At 46.0% G+C, this 18,797-nt stretch overlaps 1 protein-coding gene across 2 annotated transcripts in view; it reads left to right on the top strand.

Annotated features, from left to right (window-relative positions):
* Positions 1-13,976, top strand: part of SWAP70 (switching B cell complex subunit SWAP70) — an 86,102-nt gene extending 72,126 nt beyond the window's left edge. For both annotated transcript variants that reach the window (XM_061147818.1, XM_061147811.1), the window contains 5 exons: positions 3,478-3,585; positions 5,091-5,257; positions 11,185-11,383; positions 12,327-12,423; positions 12,763-13,976. In XM_061147818.1, coding sequence (XP_061003801.1) covers positions 3,478-3,585; positions 5,091-5,257; positions 11,185-11,383; positions 12,327-12,423; positions 12,763-12,869 — 678 coding nt within the window. In that variant the 3' untranslated portion in view covers positions 12,870-13,976. The remainder of the gene's footprint in view (positions 1-3,477; positions 3,586-5,090; positions 5,258-11,184; positions 11,384-12,326; positions 12,424-12,762) is intronic.
* The last annotated feature ends 4,821 nt before the right edge of the window (positions 13,977-18,797 follow it).

Raw genomic sequence — 18,797 nt, 5'->3', positions numbered from 1 at the left:
CTAGCACATTTAATGGATGTCTCACATTTCTCTGAGGCTATTTTCTATTCTGTTCTTCAGATTGGATAATTTCTATCAGTCTGTCTTTGATAGATTCTTCTTGTATGGGTGAGACCCTCCAGTGAATTTTTTAGTTCAGTTATTGTAGTTTTCAACTGCAGAGTTTCCATTTGATTCTTTTTATAATTTCTGTCTCTTCATTGATGTTGTCTGTTTGAGGGGATATCATCATATCATCTATAATTTCCTTAAACAAAGTTTCCTTAGTTCATTGAACATATAATAATTTCTTTGAAGTCTTTGCTAAATCCAGAGTCTGGCCTCCTTCAAAGGTAGTTGCTATTGCTTGCTTTTTTCCAGTGTATCAATCACACTCTTTCTTTACATATCTCATAATTTTTTGTTGAAAACTGAATGTTTTAGATGACATTTGTAAGCAACTCTCCATGTAGTTTCCACCCTTCTCCCAAGGACTTGTTGTTTGCTCATTTATTTGCAGAGTGACTTGGCTGGACTATTTCAGTGAAGTCCATTTGCCTCATGATATGCAGCCTCTGACTGTCCTCTGTCAAGGCACACTCTTGGGTATGGGTACAGTGTCCTGGGGTAACCAAGGTATCAACGGAGCTTTTTTTTTTTTTTGTATTATTTTCTTTTTAAATAATTTTTAAAGGTTATGCTCCATTTATAGTTATTACAAAACATTGGCTGTCTCCCCCATGTTGTATGATGCATCCTTGAGCCTGTCTTACACCCAGGATTTTGTATCTCCCACTCCTCCCACCTGTATCTAGCCCCTCCCCTTCTCTCCTCACTGGTAACCACTAGCCTGTTCTCTATATCTGTGAGTCTGCTGCTTTTTTGTTATATTCACTAGTTTGTTGTATGTTTTCAATTCCACCTATAAGTGATGTCATACAGTATTTGTCTTTCTTCTGTCTGACTTACTTCACTTAGCACAACACCCTCCAAGTCCATACATGTTGCTGCAAATGGCAAGATTTTGTTATTTTTTATGGCTTAGTAGTAGTGCAGTGTATATTTGTAACACCACATCTTCTTTATTCATTCATCTGTTGATAAGACACTTAGATAGCTTCCATATCTTGACAATAATAAATAATGCTGCTGTGAACATTGGGATGCATATGTCTTCAAATTAGTGTTTTTGTCTTGAAACTCCTGCCTTGTCACCCAGGAGTGGAATTGCTGGGTCATGTGGTAGTTTTGTTTTTAGTTTTTTTGAGAACGCTCCATAATGTTTTCCACAGTGGCTGCACCAATTTATATTCCCACCAACAGTGTACAGGGTTTGGCTTTTTTTTCCCCTAAATCTTTTATTTATTTACTTATTATTTTTGGCTGCACTGGGTCTTTGTTGCTGTGTAAGAGCTTTTCTCTAGTTATGATGCATGGGCTTCTCATCGTGGTGGCCTCTGTTGTTGCGGAACACGTGCTCTAGGCGCGAGGGCTCAGTGGTTTTGACACACGGGCTTAATTGCCCGGCGGCATGTGGGATCTTCCCGGACCAGGGATCGAACCTATGTCCTCTGCATTGGCAGGTGAATTCCTAACCATTGGACCAGCAGGGAAGTCCTGTTTGGTTTTTTTTTAATGTTAAGTTGTATGAGCTGTTTATATATGTTGGATATTAGTCCCCTTATTGGTCATATTATTTGCAGATATTTTCGCCCATTCAGTAGGTTGTCTTTTCATTTTCTTCATGGTTTCCCTGCTGTGCATAAGCTTTAATTAGGTACCATTTGTTTTTGCTTGTATTTCTTTTCCTTTAGAAGACAGATTAAAAAAATACTGCTGTAATTTATGTCAAAGAGCGTTCTGCCTGTGTTTTCCTGTAGGAGTTTTATAGTGTCTGGTCTTACATTTAGGTCTTTAATCCATTCTGAGATTATTTTTGTGTGTGGCAGCAGGGTTCCATCTCCACCTCTGATCTCTGTTAAGTCGGCTGCCTCAGTCGGTGTCACGTTCTCAGGTGTTCATCTCACAGGTTTCTCTGTTGTTTTCAACAATGCCCTGGGGCCCAACTTGCCCCACAGTCTGATATTTAAATTCTGGCCCACATTTGATCTTTGAGGCCTGACTCTGAAACTTGTTCCTAATACGTGGGGGCTCTTTGCTGTCTTCCCCTGTTTCCCATCAGACTTCTTAGCTGGCCTGTGATTTAGTTTGTTGATCTTGTTGACTGAAAAAAACACACAACCTAGACATTGAGAATTATGTTTATCTGGTGCCTTTACTGAGGACTCTCGCCTGGGAGAGAGCTTCTCAGCTATGAGAACCTGTTTCAAAGAGATAAGCAGGGAGCCAGGATTTATAGGAGTTTTTGTTGAAAAAAACAAAGCAAAACAAAACCGTGTAGTTAGTGCTTATCACAAAAAAACAGATATTTCAAGTTAATGATTTTAGTGCTTTTCTGTATATAGGAAGATACAGATTTTAGCTCATTAAAATGATTTTGTACGTATGCATTTTAAAACTCTAGGGCCACCGTCCTGTTTCTCTTTACCCTGACTTTCCCTCATGGGTCATTGTTGGGACGGCTGCAGTGGCTGATGGCTTGATAGCAGACAACATCCTTTGTTTATTGGAATGCAGACGATTTTTTTTTTTCGTCTGCATCCTCCTGTGAGATACCTTATCCTTAGGCTGGAAACTGAGAGGGAGCCTCGCATTCTTGGTTCCATGGCCATGGGGTAGAGCCTCCTTCTACTGCCAAGACAAGGGTAGGGTGGAGAAGAGGCTGTGCTGTGGTTCAAATGCCTTAAACTTTCACAGTTCTTGCTGAGATTTAGTTGATTTTCTTGGATAAATTTTCTCTGTTTGCTGTATGCTCTTAGGATAATTCCCAGAGACTTTAAATAACTGCTTTTGGTTTTTCCCTTGTTTCACTAGAGAACCACCCTTTCGGAAGTGGGGCTTCCCCGGTGACTCTGACAGTAAAGAGTCTGCCTGCAATGCAGGAGACCCAGGTTCCATCCTGGATTGGGAAGATTCCCTGGAGAAGGGAATGTCTACCCTCTCCAGTATGCTTGCTTGGAGAATTCCATGAAAAGAGGAGCCTACAGTTCATGGGGTCGCAAAGAATCGGACATGACTGAGCGACTAACATAACAACAAAGTTTTAAGGATCAATGTTAAGATGACAAAACTGCAGTGAGCTCAGGAAATAGATTTGAACTTCACAGATGCATTTGCAAGTGAATTTAATGACGACACTAAAATTTTCTTTGCGAAATGTTACAACTTACTAGGAGTCATTCGTTTATCCAATTTGTTTTGTATGTTGACTGGGAAAATTGTTGGAATGGAATTCAGTGGATCTACAAGGTTTATTCTGTCTTTATTGAACATTGAGAATGACTGGCCTCCCCTATAATGTTTAAATGTGACCCTTTCTCTCCAAATGCACTTCCACTGTAACGTTCCCTGCTTTTCTCTGGATGGGTTTTTGGGTAGAAACTGGAAGAAGCAGCATCTCGGGCAGCAGAAGAAGAAAAGAAGCGCCTTCAGACTCAAGTGGAGCTCCAGGCCAGGTTCAGCACGGAGCTAGAGCGGGAGAAGCTTGTAAGTACCGCACTCCCTGGGGTGTGGCTGCTTTAACTTGAAGAGCCCTCTCCCAGTCCCATCCTGGTCAGCAGAAGTCAGAGGCCAACCTGTGTGGGTGGAGGGACAGGAGCCGGCCTGGCTTGGTGGAGGATGAAGACCTTGGAGGCTAGAGTGAGATCATCTTGCCAGCTGTCTCTGCCGCTGACCCACAGTGGGCTGGCTGTTGAGGAGGTTTTGTGTTTGTTATTAAGTCATCATCAGTTTATCGAGCACACTCTGTGTGCCAGGTTTCATGCCAAGGATGTAAAGGTAAACTTTGCTTTCAAGACCTCCAGTAGAAATTTATGGAATGATAAGTGCTGTGGGGAGGGGGACTCCACGTCCTGGTTTGCCTGGGACAGTCCCTGCCATCCTGGTATAATTATTGCTAGCATCCCTTTCATCCTTCAGAGTTTTGGGGCTTGGAAAATAAATAACTATGGAAAAAGTAAGCACAGGTTCCATGATATTTCCCCTCTATAATGATCAGGAGTGGGGGTTCTGAAGTCATGAGAATATGTGAATGCTGGTCTGTCACTCTTGGCAGCTCTGACTCATCTTAGGGGTTCTCATCCTCACGGTCCAGTTGCTTCAGGCAGTGAGCTGGTTAACTGGAACACAGGTCTCCTCACATCGGGTTACAGTGTGTGAGAGAGGGCTGGGCCCAGGGCCTGCTAAATAGGTGCTGTGACATTTCCTTCAGCGACTTTCTGTTGTTTAGACTTGAAGTGGATGTGTGTGTGTTGTGAAAGGAAGGCACCCGAGATCTGAGGGACTGCTGCACCACAGCCAGATCTGGGTTCGTGTCCTCTGCACTTGCTTATGAGCATTAGTTTCTCTTCTTCAAATTAGGGGGACGTCACACGATCTCTCATGACCCCTATGAGGATGAAGTAAGCTAATGCAAGTGAAAATATAAACTGCAGAGACATATGCTAATATGTTTGATATTACATTTATGATGTCCTTGTCTTAACTTTTAATCCAGAATGGAGAAACCATAAATGTATTAGAATGCTAATTAGATGCTTGAGGGTCCCCCAGGTCTGAGGGTGCCCTAGGGAGGGAGAAAGTAGAGGGTGCTGGGCAGCCAGGTAAGTGCAGGAGACCATCTTTCCTTTCCCCCTTATTTTAACCCTTTGGCTGTTCTGAGTGGGAAAAGGTTCATTCCTTTTGGATGCTGTTGGTAAAGACGTTGTGGCTTTAAGATAGAAAGGAATTTAAAGAGAAATTATACAGGGAAGTATTTTTTTCTTGAGTTTGAAATGCAGTGTGAAAGGGATGAGAAATATACCAGGGCAGGAGAAGGGATGGGTGTGGTACTCTTGCTTCCTCCTTCATCAAGGAGTGAAGGACGGGCCCTGCCCACCCTGAAGGGCTGTGGCTGTGGCTGTGGCCGTGGCCCCGCTCAGGATGGTGTTGGAGCAAGAGACTTTCCCGAGGGTGAAGTCAGCCTGTGTTAAACATGACTTTTATACCCTCAGATCAGGCAGCAGATGGAAGAACAGGTTGCCCAGAAATCCTCTGAACTAGAGCAGTATTTGCAGCGGGTCCGGGAGCTGGAAGACATGTACCTAAAGCTGCAGGAGGCTCTCGAGGATGAGAGACAGGCCCGGCAAGATGAAGAGACCGTGCGGAAGCTACAGGCTAGGTACAGATCGACTCATCCTCTGGGCTTTGTGTGCTCTGCTTGGGCTCATACACTTCCTAGGAATCACTGACCCTGCTGGAGAGGGAAGAGTCTCTGCCAGATGGGAGGGACCCTGGAGGCTTGGCTGGCTGGGTTCTTTATTCCCAATCTCCCCTGGGAAACCCTTGCTTCTGTGGCTAATGACAGGCCATGTATCTATTTCAGAGTAGTCAGATGGATGTGTTTAGTGCGGTTCCCTGAGTCAGATTCTAGAGTCCATGGAGCCAGCATCAGCCCTGATGAGAATCTGGTTTCTTCCACATGTTCCAGACCTGAGAAGGCCCTCATGTGGAGGCAGGGGCCTGTTAGGCCAGAGCTGCAGCCACTTTGGGGGACAATGAGGAACTGAGCAGTTTCCATTGGGTCTTTCAGGATTGGTGACATTCCTTAAATAATTCTTAGTTTTAGAAGTTCTTGGGGAAAAAAAAAAAAAAGTTCTTGAAACAGATTTTTTTTTTCCCCCTAGACCTTTTAAAGTCAGGTTTACCATGTATGATAGTCGTGAACTCAGATGAGAACTCTCACTTTTGACTTCAGTAACAGTAGAAAGGACAAAGTAGAATGAAGACTCCAAAAAGCAAATGTCAGCTGCCCTCTCCCAGTTTCTAACTTGCTTCCCCATTAGCTGTCTTTGAGATGTCACGTCAGGGGATGCAACACTAACCGCTGTTTCCCCGTAGCAGCAGCTGGTTAGTGTGGGCACACCTCACGCTCTTGTAGGAGCGGTTATGGGATGAGCTGGGATAGATTTTCCATGGCTGCCATCTACACATGGAGCTGCAAGAGATGTTTGTTTAATCTTCAGGTAGAAAGAGAGAAAGAAAGGTTTCTTTGTTACGTATGTTGCCAAAAATGACTTTAAAAACAAATTAGGTGTTGAAAATTTTGATTCTATTAAGGAAAAATTATCTTCTAATAGAAGATTGAATGCCTTGCACATTGCTTGGCACTTATGGGTCCCACAAGTGCATATTCATCGTGGTATTAGCCAGGGTCTAGGGACTTTCACCCACTTGCCATTGGACAGTGGTAGTGGCTACAATTGTGATGTTAACACACCATCCACTGCATGGGGAGGTTTGGTCCCATGTGACTTCCAAAGAGAGACATTCTAAGGGACTTTAGATATTTTTGACCCTCATCATTTGTGATGTGTTGAGTTTATAGCTTGCCCTCGTATAGAGAATTCACAGATGAGATATGCAATATATATTTACTTCTTTGAAGCTGTGAGGGAGATTAATTATGACATGGCAGAGATCAGATCATAAAGGGAACCAGGTAACTCTAGAAATGTATTAAAGTATTAGTTACTTCATGTTTATAGAATGATGTTTTGAATAAGACAGTTTTGGATAATTAATGGCAGTAATTTTTAATCAATAGTAAATATCAGAATCATGTATATAAAGCTTTGAAAAATGCACATGTAGGGACTGTCCCAGATTTACCATATCAAAATACCTGTGGATAGGAGCCCAGGCATGAGTTTTTTATTTAAAAACTTCTGGCTAGGGAATTGCCTGGGCTTCCGTGATGGCTCAGTGGTAAAGAATCTGCCTGCCAAAGCAAGAGATGCAGATTTGATCCCTGGTCCTGGAAGATTCACCTGGAGAAAGAAATGGCAATGCATTCCCCTATTCTTGCCCGGAAAACCCCATGGACAGAGGAGCCCGGCAGGCTGTAGTCCCTGGGGTCACAAAGAGTCAGACGTGACTTGGTGACTGAACAGCAACAAGGGAATTTCCTGGTGATCCAGTGGTAGGACTCTGTGCTTCCACTGCAGGGGGCACAAGTTTGATCCTTGGTCGGGAACTAAGATCTTGCATGTCTCATGGCATGGCCAAAAAAAGAAAAAGCTCTGACTGATTATTTTGTACACTCTAATCTCAGTGAATGGAAAAATGGTTTCAGCTTGGTAAATGCAAATATTAACTGCCACATACAGCTCTGTACCAATAAGCTGAAATTACTACACAAAAACTAACTACTTTTTCTTGGTGTTTAAAGGCCATTTTAGGCATTTTACTATTCTGTTTTGAACTTTGATTTTGGAACTTAAAGTGGACAGACTTGCGCCCTCTAGTGGTCATTTTTTAAAGTGAGGCGAGCCCATATCTTTTCCAAAATCTCAAGAGGCTGGGCTTGATTCAGAGGGACATTTTGTCAGACTAACAAAGGGGGCTTTCTCCTTGATCCCACTCTTCAGGGTAGGCCTTTGTGGGTAAAAGGTCAAAGATCAGATCATCATGGAGTTGGGATAGAAACGTTTAAGTCTAGCACTAATGAACTGAAAAGCTGAAAAAAATTTCCATTTTAATGCAAAAACAAAAACCCTGAAACAAGAAAACCCAGATGGCTCAAGTCAAAGTTCTTGTATTTAAACGATTTGCGATTAAAAGCATCTCTGGGGAAACTTAATTCACTGACAGAGGAGGCACCATCCACTGGAAGAACAATGAGATGCCAAATGTTCCAAGAGTGACTTGCTCTTGCTTACAGCAAGGACAGAGGTTAACTAAAACGCCCTCTGTATACACCCTACAGCTAAGATTACGTTTCATGACTGAGCAGACATGCACTTCAGTGAACTGTAACGTGATCTTAGCTGAGGGTGTATACAGAGGGCGTTTCAGTTAACCTCTGTCCTTGCTGTAAGCAAGAGCAAGTCACTCTTGGAACATTTGGCATCTCATTGTTCTTCCAGTGGATGGTGCCTCCTCTGTCAGTGAATTAAGTTTCCCCAGAGATGCTTTTAATTGCAAATCGTTTAAATACAAGAACTTTGACTTGAGCCATTTGGGTCTTCTTGTTTTGGGTTTTTTGCCTTGCCATTAAGATTGAAGTGTTGTTGTTGTTGTTTAATGTGTAATCCATAAGGTTATCTAGCCTCTTGTGAGTGGAACTCAGAAGGAAACTGTTCATTTACCATTTGGACAGCTCAATTATTGGAAACTTCTTGAGATTGAGCCCTAGTCTGTCCCGTTATAACTTCCACCCGCTAAATTTTTGTGTTTATAAGGCCTGGGAACACACTTTGGTCAGGTCTGTATTCCTAGCAACTAGTGCATTGTCTGGCACATGGTAAGTACCCATGGAATATTTTTTGAATGAGTGGATCCAAGTTCTACTCTTGGGGCCATGTGGAACAACAGTCCACACAATAATAGATAGCCCTAGACTGAGGATATGGGTTTGATTCCCAGCCATTGTACTCTCTAGCTGTGTAATATTTAGAAAAGTTACTTCACTACTTTCAGCCTTCAGTTCCTTATCTATAATAAGCTTATAGGGTTGTTGTGAAGGCTGAAGAGGGTGGTGCTTGCAAAGAGTTTAATTTGGATTTAATCTGGATTTGGTAGTCATCGGAGTTTGTTGGTTTCTGTTCCTTTATATCTCATTTGCAGATTGAGAAGAAATGTAATGTATAGAATGTCAAAATAAGCATTCAGAAAAGATGTTGACAGGCTGGAATGCTGGTTTTAGAGCAAGAAGATAATTTAAAATATCAACAGAACAAGTACAGGATCCAGGAGACTTGGCTTAAAAGCAATTCATTTGAAAAGGTTCAGGACTTTACTTCTCTGATATAATTGATTGCCAAAAACCTCATATACTCATATTATCTCAGGCAGTCTTCATGAGCATTCAGAGCAAATGAGCTAATAGTCCCATCGTAACAATATGAGCTGACATTTGTTCAATACTTACGATGCCGTAGGCACTGTTCTAAGAATCTTACCTGTATTATCACATTTAATGGATCAGCAAACCTTTGATGGTGGGAGTAGTTCCCAGTGGGGCTTCCCAGGTGGTGCTGGTGGTATAGAATCTGCCTGCCAGTGCAAGAGATGCAAGAGATTTGGGTTCGACTCCTGGGTTGGGAAAATCCCCCAGAGTAGGAAATGGCAACCTCCTCCAGTATTCTTGCCTGGAAAAACCCATGTACAGGGGAGCCTGGCGGGCTGCAGTCCATGGGGTTGCAAAGACTCAGACACGACTGAGCCTACACACACACACACACACAGTTCCTATTCCTTTTTTCATAAATGAAGAAATTGAGGTACAGAGAGGTTCGTCTTTAGTCAGGAGTCCTGTTTGTAAGCCAAAAAAAAAACCAACTTGGGTTAGCTAAAGCAATCAAAGCATTTTTTGGAAGGTTCTTGAGAAATTCACCAATTCCTCAGAAAGGCAGATGGCCAGGCCCTGAACACAGGCAGGAGCCAAGGGAGGCTGAGCAGACCAAACAAGGCCATGGGACAAGCCCAGGATGTCACTGGTGCAGACGTTGGCGCCATGGGTTTGTCAGTCAGTAGTCCCCGTTGCTTCTGCCATCACTCAACACTGCATGTTGCTAACACTGTGCCTGCTCTTGTGAGTCAGTGGTTCACGAAGTTCTAGGAGTGACTGCTGCTTAGCCAAGCCCAGCTTCCACTGCATCCCGGCTTCCCGGGGCAGAAGGGCAGGGGCTGTGGCTTCTGTATTGGGAGATGGACCCCATTTTCCATCAAGACATCCCTGGACACGTGAAGGGGATTCAGTGCTGGGCAGCCTCACCTCCTGCAGTGTCCCTTGCCCTCCAGACTTTGACCACCAGGATGAAGAAACAGGGGACCTTCCAGTCTCGTTCACTGGTGTATCTCCCACGTGTAGGAAAGCACATGGACGGTGAATCGCGTACACACTCTGGTCAGCCCCTGGCGGCAGGGTAGTGTTCACTGCGATGTCACATCCGAGAGACGACTCGGAGCGCACTGGCCCTTTGTGGAACCCGGGGGAGGGGATAGGAGAGCGCATCCTAGTTGAGAAAGAACTTTTAAGGATCAAGGCTGCCCAGAAATAAACTGACCCGGATTGTGAAGCAGTGGCCCATCACACAGGGTTGGAGACCATCCTGTAGGGTGTGGTTGAGGGAATTCTTACAGTGGTGCAGGATTGGGGTGGTCAGATAGCGGCTGTAGAGTCTGTCACTTTATTTCTGCTGCTGTTGGCTTTAGACATGCAAATGCTCTTAGGCAGCAGTAACTGGCCTGCTGTGAGGTTTTGTAATTCTGACGATCAAGCCAGTAGGCGTGCGTCCTGCCCTGGGCTGGCGTCTAACCACATTGTCTACACTTGGGGTACAAGTTAGTTTATTTATTAAATACCCGCTTACCTGGGATATCCTCCGATAGGTAGCCTGTTATTAAAAGATAACCTTTTGAAGTCACGCTGGCCTGGGTTGAAATCCATTGCTTACCTGTGCGTCATACTTTTGAACCCTTTGACTTCATCTGCAGGGACAGTAACACCTTGCAGAATTGTGGGGGGATCACGGGGACGAAGGTAAAGAGCCTGACATGCAGTGCTTGGTCAGTAAATGGTGTCTGCTCCCTCTACCTTTTGTCCGCTCCTCTTCTTTCGCCTTTGTTGGTGTGTCAGCTTTTCCCTGGGTAATAGATTTCTGCTGGATAAAAAAGTGTTTTAATGTTGTAGCAACCAGGCAGATTTCAAAACTCAGCCTTGCCACCTGCCTGTCAGGTGAATGACCTAGTCCAGGTCACTTCGCCTTTGTGCCTCACTTTCTTCATCTCTGAACTGAATGATACTACTACGTAAGCCTATTGTGAGGATCAGTTGAAAAAATACACTTCTTTCTTGGCCCATTAAACCTTCAGTACGTGTTATTTTTTAATCTTTTTTTTTTTTTTTTTTAAATAAAAGGCTGAAAAAAGAGCTTGGAGCAGACCCGTGGGTCACCTGACCCACAAATCTGGGCCTCTCTGGCTCCTCGTGTCCTTCTTGTGGGCGAGAGGTGGGTTAGATGACCTCCAGGCTCCTCTGAGGCTCTGCTGAGCTGTGTCATCTTCTGGGTCGGGCGCGGTCACCCTGAGCTCTCCATGTTGCAGGCTGCTGGAGGAAGAGTCGGCCAAGAGGGCCGAGCTGGAGAAGTGGCATCTGGAGCAGCAGCAGGCCATTCAGACCACGGAGGCAGAGAAGCAGGAGCTGGAGAACCAGCGCGTCATCAAAGAGCAGGCCCTCCAGGAGGCCCTGGGGCAGCTGCAGCAGCTGGAGCTCGAGCGGAAACAGGCGCTGGAACAGTACGAGGTCATTGCCCATCCCTGCAAATCCGTGCATTTAAGTTCTCAAACATTTAAAAACAGGGGAATGTTTACTTTGCCGTAAAAAGCTGTGTGAGAATGTTGCTTAGCTCTAAGTAAGGGTTTTTCACAGGCGATGAGGTATAACAGTTGGAATTCAATCAGGAGACTGAAACCACACAGTAATTTGAACAGGGAAGGTTTAATATAATCAGCTATTAACTACAACAGGGATTACCTACTGAGCAGCCAAAAAACTCTAAGAATACAGGAAGGGCAGACACAGGAAGCAGCCACTGCTCCCCCACCCCCCACCCCCACCCCACCCCCCCGCTGAGACAGAGCCTGCAGGGAAGGAACGCACACTCTGCTCTGTAAGCCCAGTGCTGGGATCCAGTCCTCCTCGGAGACGGCATGGCCTTGGCCCCTGGACGGCAGGGAAGCTACCCTCTGGGCGCTGGTCGCAGCTGCCCACAGGGGAGGTGCCACTGAAACCCACCAGGGTGGACACCGTGGGTGTCCCACGTGCCACAGGAGCTGCTGAGATGAGCACAGTGGAGCCTGGAGGCAAAGCCCCCACCTCTTCCAGTGTCTTGCCAGCTCCTGCACTGACGAAACTTCAGTGGGGCCCGCTGCCGAGGGTCACAGGCAGGACAGCAAAGGGTGGATTTGGAGTCGAGAGGCAGTCCGGTGTCACTGGCACAGGAGTATCTTATACATCACCTATAATTAGTGTGAATTAGGTCCTCGGGGGACCTCGGGCAGGTTACTTAAGTGCTCTGAATCCTAGTCTCCACCTGTGTACCATGGGAATAATAATAGTCCGTGTTTCTGTGGCTGGGATGACTTAATGAAATAATCCACAGTCATGGAGCAAGTGCCCAATCATTGTTATTTGGCTCTTAAACTACCTGTGTGTTTGCAGAGTCTAAAATCCGCTCTTGTTCCAGGGAGTTAAAAAGAAGCTAGAGATGGCAGCGAAGACGACCAAGAGCTGGAAGGACAAAGTGGCCCATCATGAAGGATTAATTCGATTGATAGAACCAGGTAACACACTCTCTGAAGTAATCAGATATTTAGTCAATTTTTCTGTTTTATTTGTGTACTTGAATTGTGCTAAAAAAACCCTTTCTTAGCCCAAATATACAGGAACCCAGCTTTTTGCAATAAATTTTTCTTGAATTTCTTTTGCCCTCTGATAGATGAGAAGGCCTGTTTCATTCCCTTTGTATACATCTTCTGATGGTTTTGCCTCCTATGACCTTTATGGATATTCCTCAGAGAAGAAAATAAAGTAGAAAAATGTACTCTTTTGTCTGTAGAAAAATGATAATGTTAATTGAAGAATATAAGACCTTGTATGTTTGACGCGCGTTTGTCTCTTAGGTTCAAAAAACCCTCACCTGATCACTAACTGGGGCCCGGCAGCTTTCACCCAGGCAGAACTTGAGGAACGAGAGAAGACCTGGAAAGAAAAGAAGACCACAGAGTGAGCCGTAGTTAGGTCAGCTGTGTAGGTTGCAAGCACAGCTGCAAAACTTTATGCTAAAGACAGAGGACCTGGCTTTTCTGCTTCTAACTTCCAGCACCTCCTATAGGGTCAGTATACTAAGGAAGCCTTCTTATTTATCTGCCAATAAGGAAGGGCTTACCTGAAAAGAAAAAAAAAAGTCAGCATTGTCAGGCTCTTTATTTACTCTTTCTTTGAAAACCTCAGCTTCTGAAAATTCCCTTCAGCTCCCTCAGATTCTTTTCAGAGGAGGTGGTACATAGACAGCCCAGCGGCGGGTGACCAGGGGCAGGGAGGCAGTCAGGTCACCGGGTGTCGGAACCTCTGTGGGCTGGGGCTGTTGTTTTTCCAGCAGCGTATTTCCTCCTCCGAGTGCTTGTTTCTAAACTAAGGGTGCCACCCTGCTTGCCTTGGTCAGCGGTGGACGTGGACTGCCTCTGACCACGGCTACTCAGCTGGAAAAGACACTTCTCCTGCACGTGGTCCTCGCTCGGACTGAGGGGTTGCCGTTCGTCTCTTTGGTTGTGCAGATTTAATGCCATGTGAGCGATTGGCATCTGGCTCCAGAGGCACTGTCTCCAGGGGGCAGAAGTCTTTTAAATAATGCTTTGGCTGAGATAGATACTTAAGAATCAAAGATAGCACAGAGATGAACTAAGTGAATCCCATTCAGAATGATGTTTTGATACTAACTGAATTCTTCCTAATATTTAAAATGGTTTTAACCATCTGTATGCTGGCAGACCCCTTGGTTTTACTTTTGTAGTTACTGTACAGAACATCTCTGGTGTGTGTGAATGCTTGTCCTAATCAGCCCTTTGCCTTAATAAACAGTGATATGATCGTTCCTAGAAATTATACATGAAAAAAGTTTTGAAAATGTATTTTTGTGATGTGCTATGTTGAGAGGGAACAAAATATTTATAATTTTCAAACATTCTTACCTAAATATTGTACAATGTAATATGCTGAACTTTCTTAATTTTTTGGCTAATTTTCTAAGATACGTTTAAATTGTTTTATATGGTTCATGTTTGTTTGTTTTAGTCAAATGGAGTCAGTAAGAAAATAAAAAAATACTGGAAAAGCATACATTTTAAGCTGTCTGATTTAACAGAAGAGGAGGGTAAGGTTGTGTGTACGTGTGCATGTTTTCCATATAATGAGGTGAACTTGGATTTAGGGACACTTCCTGAAATACTGGATTTGCAGTTTGTACCCCCCAAACCAAGGCTGTCACGAAGTTAGCTATGGCCTCGAGTTTGCCGTTTGAGTCACTGATGTGGGAAACCATGGTGGATGTGTCATCTTACAAGCGGGAACTTACACGGATAATTTCTCCCTCGTCCTTGCTATTCCCTCCAAATCCTCTTACCTCTGCTTTCCCGAATTTTCTTTTCTGCCTCTCCTGTTTTTCTTTCAGTTTTTACCAGAGTAAACAGTGTGGTTTTTTTTGTTTTTGTTTTACACGGTTGCCAAGATTAAAATGCCTTTTGTGGATTAAGCAGGCCCACTCAGTCCAGCCTGATCACGTCTTGGAAAGCTGAAATGTGGAGGGGCAGTGTCTGGAGACATTTTTGGTGGTCACTACTGGGAGTGTTACTGGCATCTAGAGGGTAGAAGCCAGAGTTGCTGCTATACACCCTACAATTCACGGGACAATCCTTGTAACAAAGAATTACCTGGCCTGATAAACATTCTCTGCAGAAAGGCACGTTCTGTTCCAGAACAGGACAGGCTCTTAGCATCAGGGTTTCCCTAGGAGGGGTGTCAGGAGTTGACCTCTTTGGTGTAAGTGGAATGTACGTGGGAGGACAGTGGCCGGGTGCTCCGTGAGGTCCGTGAGCCAGGAGCCAAGGCGCGCCCCTTGTGGGGCATTGTGCTTCAGACTCTGTAAAGGCCCTTTCCACTTAACGTGCCAGGGGAGTTGCTTTATATATCCTTTAAAGTCTTCCTGGGATGCAGGCTCCTGAGGCGTGAAATGTAAAGCTGCCCTGACCTTGAGTTTGGGGAGGGGCTGTCGGAACCGTTTCAGCAGCTGGGGAGGAATGAGTGTGCAGATTTATGGCCCCGCTGGTAATGTCCCTCGCAGAGCACCGGTGCCTGTTCCACTTGGCACAGCCCCCGTCGTGCCTTCTCAGCCGTGCCAGCAAGTCACAGCTGTCCTGGCAGAGCAGGGATGGGGTGACGTCAGGCCACGGGGAGTGGGAAAGAGGCACGGCCCAGCTTTTACCAGTTCATAGTTAGGGACTCAGCATTGACTGCAAGAATCAGTGTTAGTACTTTAAGGTCCATCTATTTCTTTCCTCTTGCTCTTCCCTCTACTTCCTTCTGTATTTCTATATTCATTTTGAGACCCATGAAAGTCACCCCTCAACTTAGGAAGCAAAATCGTGATATCTACTCATGCTAGAGACAACACCTGCCCTATAGGCCAGTGGTCCCCCCAAGGGAAGTGAGGCAGATGTCCGCAAGGAGACCTCGCAGGAGGTTCACAGCAGCTTCATTCAGGACGACCCAAAGCGGCAGCAACCCCAGTGCCCATCAGCAGAAAACAGATCTGTGGATGTGGTGTGTTCAGACAAGGACCCCACACTTCAATCAAGAGTAGCGTCACTGAGAGATGAATTTCACAGCAACGTGGATGAATTTCACAGACATTTTGTTGAACGAAGACGCCAAACACAGAAAATACTGTTTGACCCCATTTTTATTAATTTCTAGAACCAGCAGAGCTAATTTGCAGATTTTGAAGTCAGAATTGTGGTTACCTGGGGGTGGGAAGGAAAGTTACTGACTGGAACCAAGTGAACTTCCTGGGATGCTGGAAATGGGTAGTGGTTACGTAAGTAAAATATATCAGCTTTAGACTCAAGGTTTGTAGTTTGCTCTTTTGTAACTAGTGCCTCTAGAATGCTGGGCTGGCTAGTCCCTGGGGTCAGTTGGTCCAAAGCCCTCCCTTTGCAGAGAAGGACCTGGAAGGGGACCAACCTCATCTACCCAGGAACAGCTGGACCATCTTCTAGTATGTGGTTCATGACACCACCTTCCTCCTCTGGGTTAAATACGTTTGATGTCACACAGTTTTATCACAGCGTGTTTCTGTCTTCCACCACACAGCTGGTTCCGTGTCCCTGCTTCACCCCTCTGTGGGGGAGTGGGCCCTGACCCATTCTTGTCCTGTGCCCAGCTTCCACTGACCTTTCTGAGGTTGCTGAGTCTTTGCCCTTGGGTAGTGGGTAGATCTGTGGTGGACACTGAATTCCATCCAGGGCTAGCCTCAGATTCCTCTTCCATGTCTACTATGTAGACGCAGCGTACCGATTCTCAGGGTTGTCCACCCACAGGAATGAAGGCCTTCCTCCCTGTTTATGTCCACCTCCTCAACAGCTGTCCTCAGGGCCCGGATGAGGGCCAGCAGGACGTGATGAGTGGGAGACGGAAGCTTTGTCTGGCAACCCCCACTCCAGGCAGTCCTGAGCCCCGCATCCTGCCCTTCTTCCCCATCTAAATCTCTCATTTCCTGTCCCAGGTCCCCCAGCCTCTTGCCCGCAGTCAACACTCTGCTTGGAGCAGCAGCCCATGATGGGTCTCTTGATTACAGGGTGTCTTAGGTATTCCTCTTTGAGTTCATCCTGTGTGGGCCTCTCTGCACTTCCTGGACTTGGGTGACTCCTTTCCCAGGTTCAGGAAGTTTTCAGCTATTATCTCTTCAAATATTTTCTCAGGTCCTTTCTTCTTCTGGGACCGCTATGAGTATTGGTGCCCCCTGATGTTGTCCTAGCGATCGCTTAAGTGCCTATCTCCACCTCAGTTAGTTGTTCCTCTGGGGCTTTGTCTTGTTCCTTCTTTCCTAGGAGGCCCAGCCCAGTGTGCTGACTCACTGAAGGACGGAGTCAGGGTCCCAAAGACTCTGGGGCTGCTGCCCACCCACTGGTAGGTGAAGCCAGGGCTTGAGGTGTAGTGCAGGACTACTGGCAGGCAGAGCTGGTCCCTGGAGTCTGGCTGGAGGGCCAGGGATCCTGGAGTTCGTTTTAGATCACTTGTTGGGGGTGGAAGCAGTTCCTGAGTCACCTGGGTAAGGGGCCTGGGTGTCCTGAAGGTTGCGGTGGTCCTCTGGTGGACAGGGCCAGCCAGGGCCCAGTTGGGGCATTGCAGCTCTCTGCTGCTTCTGTCTGCCCCGCTGGTGGGCAGGGCTGAGTCCGGAGGCAGCTGTGGGCTCTTTGGTCTTGAGGCGGCCTATTTGCTGGGCCATGTCTCTGCCCAGTTAGTTGCTTGGCTTGAGGCGTCTTAGCACCTGCAGGTTGTTAGGCTAATGAGCTGGAGGGAGATTTTCAAAATGGGGCTCCCTAGCATCAGCCTCAGCCAGCGCTAGCGTGCACATGGCTCCTAAGAAGGGCTGCTGCCAGTGTCTGTCCTCAAGGTGAGTTGCAGCCGTGCCCCCGCCTTTCCAGGAGACGCTCCAAAACCAGCAGGTAGGTCTGGCCCAGGCGCCTGTCACATTACTGCTTTTGCCCAGGTTCATGTGGGATTTTTGTGAGCCCTCTGAGAGTGGAGTCTGTTTCCCTGGTCCCCAGAGGCTCCTGCACTTAAGCCCCATTGGTTCTTCAAAAGCTAAATATTTGGGGGGGCTCGTGTTCCCGGTACTGGACCCCTGGGGCTGTGGGGCCTGATTTGGGGCTCAGAACTCTTGCTCCTGTGGGAGAATCTTTGCAATATAATTATTCTCCAGCTTGTGGGTTGCCCCCACCCTAGGGTGATGGGGTTTGATTATATCGTGAGTTTGTTGCTCCTACTTGTCTTGTTTTGGTTGAATTAAGTTCTATGGACCCTACTCGGGCCTAGCCTGGCTGAGGCTCTCGACTTTGGCAGGGTAGGGTTCTTTTTCTGTCGGGATTCAAGCAGCCGGTAATGAAGCCAAAGTTGAAATTGACACAACATAAACTTTACTCAGTGGCCAAAAAAATGGAGAAGCAGGAAGTAAGTTCGCAAATCAACTTCTGGCCCACCTGGCAAGTGGGAGTAAATTATAAAGAGTAACAACAAAGGAGGAGGTGTGTGACTGACTCTGGGGAGGCCTAGTCTTTAGTCTGTGGGGAAGGGGCAGGGCATTTTTGGGGAGTAGGGGTGCCATCCCCTTACCATCCCTTTTTGGTCCTTGGTGTCTGGTTTTGGCCACTGGTAGGTGTGTTATTTAATATGCTAATGTAGTAAATTCAACATATAATGAGACTCAGGGTCTGCTGGAGGTCAGACTCAACACCATCTTTATCCTAGCTGGTTCCATCTAGGTTTTTCCTCTTTTTTTTAAATGTTAAAAATCTGCTTTTCTTATTCAGTAATGCAGAGTTTTACCAGAAGGCTGATTAAAAAAACAATCTTTGAAATGTCACCGAAATAAAATCTTGATCTACAACCCAAGTCGGTGTATCACTAAAATATATTCTTAACAGAATAAAAGCCTATAGTCAGAACACTGGTTAAAAACACAGAAGCTCTATGAAGGCAGTAAGTTGGGAGCTATTCACGTTTGGAATTTGCCCACAGTCTGGTTTCAGGGGTGTCAGGACTGCTGCCGGCTCCATGCTCACCTGTCCGCCCACCGAAGCCCAGGCCCACCCCCTCCTCCTAGCAACTGCCCAGTGCTGCCAAACTTGGCTGTCTGTTCCCCCACAGAGGGCATATGCACCTGAAATATTTCTCCTCAGGGAGCATGCAGGGAACCCAGAAAAGGTGTGGAAGTAGACGATTTCATCCCCAAGTCCCAAGGCCCTATTCTCACAGCACTATTAGCTGTAAAATACAAGGACAGCTGAATGGCGGCTTTCTACAGTGGCTGCCCGCGCAGCCTGAGGTTCTAACTGGGCGATGCTTGGCTTTCATAAGTACCGAGCAGGACCTTCTGTAGAGC

Source organism: Dama dama, chromosome 1, assembly GCF_033118175.1.
Source record: "Dama dama isolate Ldn47 chromosome 1, ASM3311817v1, whole genome shotgun sequence".
NCBI lineage: Eukaryota > Metazoa > Chordata > Mammalia > Artiodactyla > Cervidae > Dama > Dama dama.
Note: the sequence above shows the minus strand (reverse complement) of the source record. Positions and strands in the feature narration are given on the sequence as shown.